General features: G+C 32.7%; 1 protein-coding gene across 1 annotated transcript; it reads left to right on the forward strand.

Moving 5' to 3' along the window:
- Nucleotides 1–329: 329 nt before the first annotated feature.
- On the forward strand, nucleotides 330–11,784 carry LOC119644063. Its single transcript, XM_038043588.1, has 7 exons — nucleotides 330–2,081; nucleotides 3,407–3,624; nucleotides 3,680–3,832; nucleotides 5,119–5,248; nucleotides 10,467–10,664; nucleotides 10,975–11,389; nucleotides 11,448–11,784. Exons 1-7 carry the CDS (start codon nucleotides 650–652, stop codon nucleotides 11,716–11,718), a joined length of 2,817 nt encoding a protein of 938 aa, XP_037899516.1. The 5' UTR covers nucleotides 330–649; the 3' UTR covers nucleotides 11,719–11,784.
- The last annotated feature ends 456 nt before the right edge of the window (nucleotides 11,785–12,240 follow it).

Genomic DNA, 12,240 nt, shown 5'->3' on the forward strand with positions numbered 1-12,240 from the left:
TTAGTATCAAAATTTGACGTAGAAATCTAAAGTTTGGCACGTATCTTTTGTAGTTGATGGCCATAGTCCAAGTTTGAACATAGGTATAATGCGTCTATAATCACATCAAAAGAAAACTACAATTCGGGTGATATTAATGCAAGACAAGTATCAAATATTTATGAGGATGTTTTAACTTTAATGGGAAATATTGGAATGATACTCAATACGAATTTTGTTAAAGGCCACTTAAAAGTGCAGTGTGCACAGTAAGCCGTCAACATTCGCATTTAAGAAAATGACAGGCAAAGTAAAGCGTGTATGTACTTCCATTAATAAGTTTGATTTAATTTTAATAAGTAGATAAGTTTTTTATGTAATCAATAGAATTTTTAATTGAATTAATTTTTAGAATGGCATTATAACTTTCACGCACATAATACCAATTATATAAAATGTTAAAATTAAATTCGATTAAAAATAATATTGTACTTTTTGCAGTTAATACATTTATAATCAAGCAGAAAATGAATGACATAGTTGACGGCAAATAATTGCATATCGTATTCTGTGAAATTGAATTAAATTAGCAAACGGGTTGCGAGTAAACAAAAACCTAAACGGCAATAAAGAAGAAACGCATTAAGCACTAGGAACAAATCAAACAAACATGATTTATTTATCCTTCAAATTTATAATTTTATTGTTAAGTTTTTGTTGTTTACACTGCTGCCGCGGCTATACAAATTACACGACTGCTGCCCGTTTTGAAGCTAGCAGCAGTATTATTGATACGCCAAGGAAATCTATAGCAAATAATACGGACGACACATACAATGTAGCAGCCAAGTCACTTAATGAATCAGGACTCAATATATCTGATAATCAGTTATCGCAAGCTGAACATAGTTCAGCTGATTTATCGATTAGAAAAAAAACAAAACCCAATTCCAATTTTTTCATTACTACTGAAAGACAAATAAATCAAATAACGGGAAGAGATATCGTTAATGAAGTACTGAGTAAAGTACCAACACACACGACGACTTCAATACCGGATTATATACACAGAGCAATGCTAGTGCAGAAGACCAACGACGCTCAAGATGAATTTTCAACTGTACATTATAAAGAGACCGTTAACTGGCCAAGTTCCCTTAGCCAGCGTACACTTAAACAGGCGGTTGAGTATAATAACGCAAAACCGTTAATAATAGATAACCATTATTCAACTGTTGCTGGGGAAATTGTTCCATTAGCAATAAACTATTATACTGCACAGCAACAACAAATGGAAAGCGATGTTAGTAATGATTCTAAACAGAAAAATAAAAACAACAATATGATCAGTAAACTTGACTCACCAGTGGCAATGGCTCAACAGCAACTTTGGCAGCAAGATCAGGCAGAAGAACAATCTCAATTGCAAATTAACTCAGGGGAATATTATGAATTTAAGGATGCTATTAAGCAATCTTCGCCTAAATACGGAATCAGCAGAAGCAACAGTTCAAATGGTATGACAATTGAACCACGAACTCAATTATCAATACCATCATTAATGCAAACGCAGCAACAACGGCAACAGCAGTCACGTGAAGAATTTGCCGATCTACGTGCATCAATGTTGACCGATGCTTGGTCCACATTGACCGTCCCCACAACAACAACCACAACTTTAACATCGCCTGACGCGAATATCTTTACCACCACCACCTTGTCAAACTTAGCCAAATACTCGGGGAAAATATTATATGACATGGCGGCCTCGGAACCTCCGTCGATCGCCATCACTACGGCTATCGTTACCAATCAACGTCTGCCAATTGCCGCTGACAAAAAAGGTAAACAAATACCAATGTCTACGGGTGCATCGACGCAAATAGCAGCAAAAACGACAACCAGCCGTAGTAGTAACAGACGTCGCCTACTACCACATGAACAATTACGCAATTACATTGAAGATGCTTACATACGTATGCCACTTGCTGTCATTGTGGATCCCTCATCGTCGTCACTAGAAAAATCGAAAGTGCTATGGAATGATGCATTAAGCATAAATATGAACATTCAAATTGTTTTGATTACGTTAAGCGGTTCAGGTGAGCGATCAAGTTAATGGTATCAGTTGTAGTTTCTTTCTCTGTATATAATAATTTCATTTCATCACGAAGAAGAACAAGTAAGAAAATTAAATTCGGTCTGGACCGAATATTTTGTACCCATCACCGTTTACTACAAAAGGAATAAAACAACAAAATTCTCATACTCTATAATATGCAGTGGTCGCAATTGATTTCTTGCATTTTCAAACTAAAAGTTTTTGTCGTAGAGCCATGTGGGTACGGTAGGCGTGTCCTTTGAAAAGTTTAGATCAATTTCAACATTTTTTGCAAACTTTTAGGTAATATCTTGATTTTCGCTAACGTGAGAATGTTTGCCACAAATACTAAAAAGTTACGCAAACAGACAGGTGGGCAGACGCACAGGCGAACAGTCGAACAAGTTTAGGTGCATTCAAGGGTTGTAACTGGCCAAACTTGTTTCTGCGTGTTATAAAGGTATTGAAAAAATTATTAAATTTTGATACATCATAATACTAGGTATGCGCCAATTTTTTCTATTTTTGTGCGCAGTTGCTACAGTATCGCCAATGGGGTATGCGTTCAAACTTTTGAACATTTATTTGCTATAGTTTGAGTAATGAATGAAAATCCAATTTTTCATTCCCTCTAAAGACAGAGGTATTCTTAGTTTATGTGATGCTGTGGGCGTGTCGAACGATTTAGCTCATTTTCAATACCAAAGTACGTGCCAGAAATTCCTATGTTTGCACCAAATTTGAAGTCGATAGCTTCATTTTTGCGGCCAGAAAAATGTTTACAACAGACATTGGTGGCACAGACGGGCAGACGAAAATGCTTAAATCGATTTAGAATTTGATGCTGGTCATCCTTCGGTGATGGGTATAAAAATGTTAACAAATTTATAAGAATCTTATTTACATTTTTGTACTCATCATCAAAGGATAGATAGGGAAAACAAATTTTGTAATTCCGATCCTATAGATTAAGTTCTGCCTGTTCAGAGGTCTATCAGTTATATAAAAACGGCAAAAATTTTCAATATACAATTTCATGAAATTCAGAATAAAAATAATGGCATACTGACGATAGATAACAAACTAGATAAATGTGAAACCTATAAAAAGCTTCAAACCAGTTTTGTAAATATCTTACACGCTTTATTAGTACATAGTTATCTGGCATCTTCCCTCATCGAGTTTGTAAACAAACTTGCAATTAGCTACAAATTAAATGACAAGCTATGTATGGATGTAACTTATGCTGTTTATTGAGTAATTAAAATATGCCTTTGAGCGAATGTATACACTTCATTTCTACTTTGGTGTCTTTTCTTCTAATAGGTGTTCCCGCTGCTTTCAATTTCAACAATACTCATCAGTTTTTAACAGGCTTAAACAGTATTAAAGAGCGTAAAGGTGGTGATGCTTTTGTTGGTATCTTACATGCCTCCGATTTAGTACCTTATGATAGTGCTGTTTTCATATCTACTGCTGTCCTGTCACCGCACACGGAGTTGGTACAAAATGCTGCAATAACGTTACTTAAAAAACGCATCCGGGTTTGTTTATAAAAAATACTAAATTTCCTTTTATATTTGTTCAAATTTGCTTTAGCTATATTTGATATGGTTTGGTGAGAGAGCATTAAGTGAAAATGAAACACAAGAATCTTTGGGCGGTATATTGGGTGAAGTTGCCTTACGATCAGGTGGAGAAATTCTACATATTATAAGCAATGAAAACTACGAGGAAATTGAGAGGAGTACGGTAAGAAGCATTCTATATTAATAGTTGGAAACCAATCTTTTCAAAATTTTTTCCGATTTTTGTTTAACGATTTGTCTTTTATTTTGAAACCCTTCCTTACTCTTTAAAGCTCCTTCATCCATCCAACATACAAAGGAAACAATTTGCCTCTCGTTTTTGATTCTGTAGTGTTGCCTAATAGCTTTCTCATTTTCCTACTGTTGTATTTTACGTTTATTCTCGTACCGTTCTTCTTGTACTCACCATCTAAGGATTAAGGTATCTTTCCATAAAGAGTGCAAAAAAAACATTCTTGCACTTAGGTAGATATTGAAACTGAGCCAAATCCGTTAAATGATGCGCCTACAATATAAATTGAAAACACTTCCCCTATTTTAGTTTTCTTGCTCATTATTTATACACTACAGCAGGCAAGCGGAAAAAAACCACAAAAAAATCAATCATGCCCACCAAAAACAAGTGTTTTCTTAAAATCTTTTTAAGTTAAATTCCCCGTTTACTGTTGCTAATATGCTTACTTGTTTTCGTTCTTTTTTTATGTTTCGTTTACGTTTAAAGCTTCGTACAGTTTTTTTTCGCACTCTCATTCAGGTTCTTAAAACATTCTTGCATGTTTTCTCCTTCTCTCCCACACCCGGATTCGTTTTCTCTCTCTCGGTCATAAACAATTTAGCCTCTACTTTTGATGGTCGTTTAGCGTATTTTAAAATAACATCTTTCAGTAAGTTTTAGTTTCGGCTTCGTCCTGTTTAGATGGGGAATCCGTCGCGGTTAATTCATAATAATCTAACAATCTTACCTGTGAATAATTCTAATTGGCTTCGTTGTGATCTAAAAACTCGTTTCTTAAAAAAAAAAAACTTTTTTACAATATTGGTTGGGCGTGGGCGGTTTTTTCAATTTTTAAAAAAGGTTATTGTAGGCTCACCCGTACAATATGTACAGTGGTACAGAAGTACATATGCTGTAGGATATGAGAAATGAGCATGAAAACGAAGGTGTTCTCAGTTTAAGTTTTACAGTGGGCAGGTCCTCTTACCGGTTTTTGGCACTTTTCAATACCAACCTATGTGCAACAATTTCCTATTCCATTTTTGCAACCAAGACAAGATGTATAGTCTTTGAAGTTTGCCTCTAGGCGTTGCAAACGTTTTTAAAAAATTAACATATCCTCATCCTTCGGTGGTACGTACAAAATTAAAAGTCAAAATCCTCCCACATTTATTAATTTCTACATATATAGATATATTATATATATACCTTAATAATAATTGCTTTCATTTCAGCTTACTATAGTGGCCGAAGCTTTACGGGGCCCGCAGGAGATTGAAGTGCCAGTAGATACGACACTTTCAGGTTTACATGTAAAAATCGATAAACTCATGAGGAAAGTAATGTTGGAAACACCGAGTGGCGGTTAGTTAAAATAATAGAAATAAAAACAAATAACGAGTTAATTAAAGCACATTAATATTAGATGCTTATTTCTGTTTCATTTAAAACAACGTTTTTTAAAACAATCATTTTATAATTTTCTTTTAAACTAACAAGTCCTCTTTACACACATCAAACAGTTCAGACAACTGATAGCAATAACAAAATTAAAAATAGAAGAAATCGCGTTTTTTAAAAGAAGGAATAACGGCTTTCAACAATACTCGAAACTAAGCTATAAGCTTGTCTGCGTATGTATTGTCTGCCCATTTTTTTTTTCGAGTTTTTGAATTCCGTCTCATACCAAAAAAAACCTTCAATGAAGGTGAAAGGTTTAATTTTTAACATTTTATGATAAAAATTAAATTTGACGTAAGAACTATCTGTATCATATTTGAACCATGTAAATCAGTTTTTTGGACCACATTCTAAACAAGGAATAGAAGACATAAGTAAGATAATGAAACGTAAGCCTTTATGTGCAACGAATAATTTTTGGTATTTTTTACGAAAATTAGTGGGGAATTGTATTAGGCGAATGGATGTAATGTATTTAGCGGTGGACCTTAGCCGACCCGACTATAACATTTTTATATGTTTTTCTTTTTAGTTTGCTTTTGCTGTGTTTTAGTTAACGCTAATATGTTATTATGCCAGTTCTTACCTATGTAACAGTTTGAAATTAATGTGTCGTCTGTTGTACTTGGTTTAAACAAATAAAAGAAGGAGAAACATAATAACTTGTAAATATAACTTTTACGATATGTAATATACTTTTGTAAGTTTAATTTTTATTATTACTTGTGTAGTACAAAACTAAAACCACAACATCAACAATTGCAAATTATTTTTTTGCATTTAGATTAATTATATTATAACACTAATTTAATTTCATTTTTTTGTGTAAAAGATTATTAATAAATTAATTACTCATAACAATTAGAAAAGCAATAGTCTTTATATTTGTTTGTTACTTATGTCTTGTCCTTTCTTGGGTGTTTGTATCTATGGCTATGTATGTATGCTTCTTTATAACGTCTGCGCGCAGCTTTTAATTATTACGCAATAGAATATCATGTTCTTAACGCAAGTGGTTCTGCATACCGACCTACCCAGAAATAATCGAAGTATATTAATCTTTGTCATTCTATTTGTAACAACCAAAGCAATACATCAAAGGCTCTAATGTCCACATTGTGTATTTTTAATCAACGAGATTCCTCTGAGTTTCTGTGTCTGTCTACTTTTCCGACTATTCTTTTCTGATTACTTTGGACCTATTCCCCGAAATAACCTTGAAAATGAACTGACTTTAACGCAAACATATTCACAATACCTAAACATTTAAAATAAACTCGAGAGAGGAAACGATAGAAAAATTTTTTGAAGATTGGTCTATGCATTAAAAACATATCTTTGAGATTATTGCTAAGATTTCTCTATTCATCAAATGCTGATCCAAAGAAAAAAAAACCGTAAGAAGAGATCAAAATCTCCACAAAGGCAAAAACCTAACATTACGCATAGGATTAGTGTTGGTAATAATGCAATATGTTAAGTATCATAGTTGCGTCTATGCTTGATTCGGTGCAGAAATATTGACTCCGTTTGCGAAATTGGTTCCCGATCATTCACAACAGAGCCAAAGTTTTATTAGGCTCTAAAAAGCATGATTGATTCCGATAAGCCCAATAACATATCTGACCAGAAATTATGAAAGCTAATTGAAAAAGTAGGTATCGAAGGCTTGTTTCAAACGATTATAGGTTTCTTACTTGTTGTTCTATTTGATAATTTATGATAACCTTCATAACAACCAGAGGTATTAATACGTTACGTAAGGAAGATACAAGCATTATTGAGTTTAAATCCTTTATGTACCTAATGACCTCCGATTAAATGCTAAAGTAAAGGCACGCGTAAAATAACTTTGACAATGCAATGAATACTATACGCATTGCTATATAAATTAATCTATTGGAAAAATGTAGTATTGTGACAAAAAATGGGCACACTTTTAGTAGTTTATGTCTTTAATTTACGAAGAGACTCAATATTTTTAACACAAATCTTACCGTATATAATCCAGATTGGAAGCGACATTTCCAAAACACGTTCCTAAAAGTCGTGCTAAAATTCTATATAATCAGCTTCCATTACTTAAGAATATAGATTTACTAAATTTATTGGTATAACACAAAGAACCAGATGTAAAAAAACGCTACAAATGATTCTGACTCATTATGCCTATTTCCACTCATCACTGAAATTATTCTAATAGAGATCTTGTTTTATTTCAAATATTTGGGGTAACTGAAGCCAGTTGCTTGTTATATCCCACCACCCAAGGCATATGAACACAAAACTTTTTGTAGAAGAGAGGCAAGTTTGATATCAATTTATTTGGTATCATTTCTGTAAGGCTACCGTCAAAAATAAACCAAGTCATTCCCTCCGCAATCGGCACTAAACTGGATCATATTGCGCAGTTTAATTTAATACTTTAATTTGAACCTTACAATTTTCCTTCAAAAAATTTCGATTTCTAGTTTAAAGTTCAGCTAAGTGGAACCGTAGATTTACTTTAGTTACTAGGAAGCTTCGCACATACAACACAGTCGAACGAGTCCGAGTCCGAGTACCACCACCTGTCTCTCATTAACGTAAACTTTCTTTCTGTCTCTCTTTTTAAAGTTTTTGTTATTTAAAGCATAGCATTTCATATAGATTTTTACAAGAAAATACGTGAGCACCGTAAGCATGAGTTACCACGCAAGCGTAAAATGCTATGGGACATAAGTGATTGCATTTCAATTTCATACGCTTGCGAATAATGTCATTGTACATAAGATAACGTTAGGCAGCCTAAACAACCATGAGTCTTTTAAAGATTTGTACTATTGATTAGCATCATATGCACAGCATATATGTCGATAAAAACATAGCCTGCGTGAAAAATGTTCAACCTAATGTCGACAAAAATTGTTTGTGCGTGCCTTGATAAATTGTCGCTAAAATTTCATCAATATTGGACGTGCAATTGCTGTAAATGTGAATGCTTTTGTAAAAATGCAAAGGTTGGGGATAGGGCCGTCCTTAAGTATTTGTGTTTCAAAGACAATCATTTACTACGTTGAAATTTTGAGTAGCTGAACTGAAACGTTACCGTACCAACTTGATTGTCGATGAATATCCGAGACGGCCAAAAATCGTAACCATTGCGGGAACTATGAGCAATGTTTACCATGTGCATAAATAGCTTACAAAAGGCACACAGCGAAGTCGAATTGGTAAACTTTTAACTGCTACTCTATTACGATCTTTTTACTTCAAAACCTTCAGTTTTGAGAAACACTGATAGAAACGATGATCTATGTTTCGGCAATAAGTATAAAAAAGGACAAATTTTATGGTAATTTTGCCTGATACAACTTTTTTTTTAATACATTATTTTTTTGTCACACGATTTTTGTATTACGCTTTCATACAACCATGGTATGTATTTGTGCCAAATGTTGAATTACCGTCTTTTAATATTATAAGTTATATCTTTTCCCTTCTCATGTTTGTTCGTAATTCTTGTTTGTGTACTTAGTTTAACTTTTAGAATTGTGATCCTTCCAACAAAACACAGCAAACGGATAAATAGGCACTCAGACAAGGATTAATTTAAAGAAAAATAACTTTGGTCAACCTTTGCGAGGCATGTTATAATCGCAAAAAAAAATCTGGCATAATTCTTTCATTGCGTTGCGTATACTAACACATAAGAAACTGCACATATTCGACAGCATAACACGAATCTTCTAGTCCCTTTATGCAATTACAAAAATCGTTACGGTTGCTGTAACTTTCTTAGTCAGTTTTTTTAGAAACTGATTTACGTCGTTCTATATTAAACTTAAGAGATAGGTAAAAAACTAATGGAACTCATATGGCTTTCCAGTTTTAACTATACTATAATATCAATTTTATGCTGCGCTCTCTTGCCAACACATCTTAGCATTTAATTGCTAAATGTTGTGTTTATATGTGCATATATAGTAACACATTTATAAATAAAGTATATATATATATACATTATAAATATACAAATTATAAATATATGAATACATATATATTATAAATAAAGTATATATATATATACATTATAAATATACAAATTATAAATATATGAATACATATATATTATAAATATATGTATATTTATACATATTATAAATATATATATATTGTAAATATATGTGTAATATAAATTCCTACAATTTATAAATTATATGTCTCCGTCAGCTTTGGGAATATAAGCGAAGCTTTATTTTCACTCATTTTCAACCGTAATCAACCTTGTTTTCCATAAGCTTCAGAAACTTCAATGCATATTTTTATGCATTGGCATCATTTAACAAATTTAAAATATCCCTTGATGTGGATACCAAAGCAACTTTCTAATCCTTTCCATTGCGTAATAAGTTCGTGTGTTCGTATTATACTAACATATAAAATCTATACTGGATTTCAATTTAAAATAGCAAAAAAATTACCGGCAAGACTTAATGAACATCAAATTTAATAAAATTGCTTATACATACTGTCAAACTTTACTTGAAAAACAATTAAAACATCGTGTACATATAAAATTCGTATGAAATGCTCGCGCTTTTCTTGTGTGCAAGCAAATACGCCGAGAAAAAATTACCTGGTTAAAGATTAAACCACACGTTTATACGTGTGTACCCACATATATTGATAAACAGACAGCTCTTTTCTAATGCTATATATAATAAGACCGAATCACAATTTATGTGACGCTAAATATAATGACTTGATTACTTTAATTTTTAAAATATAGAAATGAAAACGATAATTTTAATGATTTCAACACGTTAACACACCTTCCCACAGTCTCTTATTTCCTTTTATTTACAACATGTAAGTTTATATTATTGCAGTAAAGAGTTTTTCTTGTTTTAATCTAATACGCGTTTGGCTTTTGTACTTTGCTGAACAAAATATATACATTAGGATTTTTGTTTTTGCATTACTTTTTTTGAATAGACACCATTCACAATAAATATAGTTGATACTACGTTTGTATTACAGAAAACACTTATGCACAATTCCTAAATGAATTAAATACAAATATAAAGAGTTGCCGTGTTCATATAGATACTTTGTAACATAAATTATTTGTGAATTTCAGATATTAATCTCAAAAGTTTGGTTAAATTTAAAACGTTTGCCACAGCTGGTAACGACGACAATGCACACTTGAACGCCTACGTACCGTTAATGAAATTACCGAAAGCTACAATATTCAAATTAAAAATTATACCCGAAGATATGGATATTGAATACAGCGTTTTCATTAGAGCCAAACGCGAAGCGGACGAGCTATTAGGCAAGTTTTTTAAGTGGTTTCAATTCGGCATCACTATTTAAAATGTAAAAAGCAAAACAATCAATGAAACGTTCCACATTGATAAGAAACAGTAAAGCTTAATGTAAGATAACATATTCACCTTTGAAACTGTTCCGCATACATTTCATATAAAAACATCATTTCAATAAAGATGATAATGTTTGATTAAGGCATAAAAGGTTCAAAAAACGTAAAGAGAGTGCGCCATATTCTACAAAATAATACTGTCAACAAAATATTTTCTATTTTTCCACTTTCTTTCTGCTTTTATTAACTTATTTCTGTACAGATGATGTTTTTAAAAGTTTAACTACGTACGTTTTTAAGGACCAAAGCATGCCGCCTAAAAATGTTAGAAGTGAACTTTTACAAGCAATTAACCCTTTAACAGGTGTCCAAAATGGTTTCAAAATTCCAGCAAATCCAGAGTACAATCCTAAAAATGAAGTCAAAAGTTTGTCTACGAAGAAAACCCAGGGATCAAAAAAAATTTTCAACAATTCTTCCCTCCTTCAACTACAAAATAGCCTCTTTCCACATTCTAGTACTAAAATTGTAATGGGCTCGAATTCCAAAATCCTCATAAGCCCAGGAGATCTAAGTCAATTGTATTTTGAAATTACAAATATGGGCTTAGAAGGTTTGCACTATTATATACAAGTGGTAGACGAAAAACGTTTTCTAATAAAATTGGCACCGCAAAGGTAATATATTTTCAGACTTCTCGTCTATGCTGTATATTTAAAATAAGATTATTTTCAGTCTATACGTAGCTAGCAAACAAACGATTAGTGTAATGTTAACAGTATCAGTACCAATAAAAACTGAAGTTGGGACCACAGATCATATAACGTTCTCTGCTTATTCGGCTAGCACTGTTACTTCGCTAGCTGTATTGTTAAAAGTAATATCCCATTTGGAACTTCAGGTATACAAAACTCGGCTTTTATCGTCCAAATTAATAACACCTTACAAACCATCTACAGGATACCGAATCACCTACAATAAGTTGGACAATTGCCAATCGTTGTGATTTTAAAGTTGATCATTTGCACTCTTGTTCAGAACATTTGTGGAGTTTAGATATTACTGCACAAGATAAACATACAGGTATACTACGTTTAGTGTCCATCCCTTCAGACAGTTTGTTTTATACAAATTCCTACACCGTCGGTTCCAGAGGTCCAATAAGAGCTACGTACATATCTACTTGTTGTACCCCGACAGTGCAATTAATAGCCTATGATGTAATTGGAAATCAACAGAGGTACCATGTGAGTGTTGAGCAATCAGTTTTTAATGGAGCTGTAATAGCTGCGATCACTTTGGGTATTATTGTGGTGGTTCTACTCTTCGCTTTACTAATAGCCGGCGTTATATGGTGTTGCCGCAGACGAAAAGGCACCATAGATTTGCCTAGTTATCGCAGTCGTTAGCTAGACGTAAAATAACGAATAGCAACAGGAGGAAAAAATACTTCACAACTTTAGTACTTTTTTTACTTAATATTGAATAAAGTACGCCTAAAAAAATTTTTTTTTCGTAGTTGCATTTT

The sequence above is a fragment of the Glossina fuscipes genome, unplaced genomic scaffold (genome assembly GCF_014805625.2).
Source record: "Glossina fuscipes isolate IAEA_lab_2018 unplaced genomic scaffold, Yale_Gfus_2 83189, whole genome shotgun sequence".
NCBI lineage: Eukaryota > Metazoa > Arthropoda > Insecta > Diptera > Glossinidae > Glossina > Glossina fuscipes.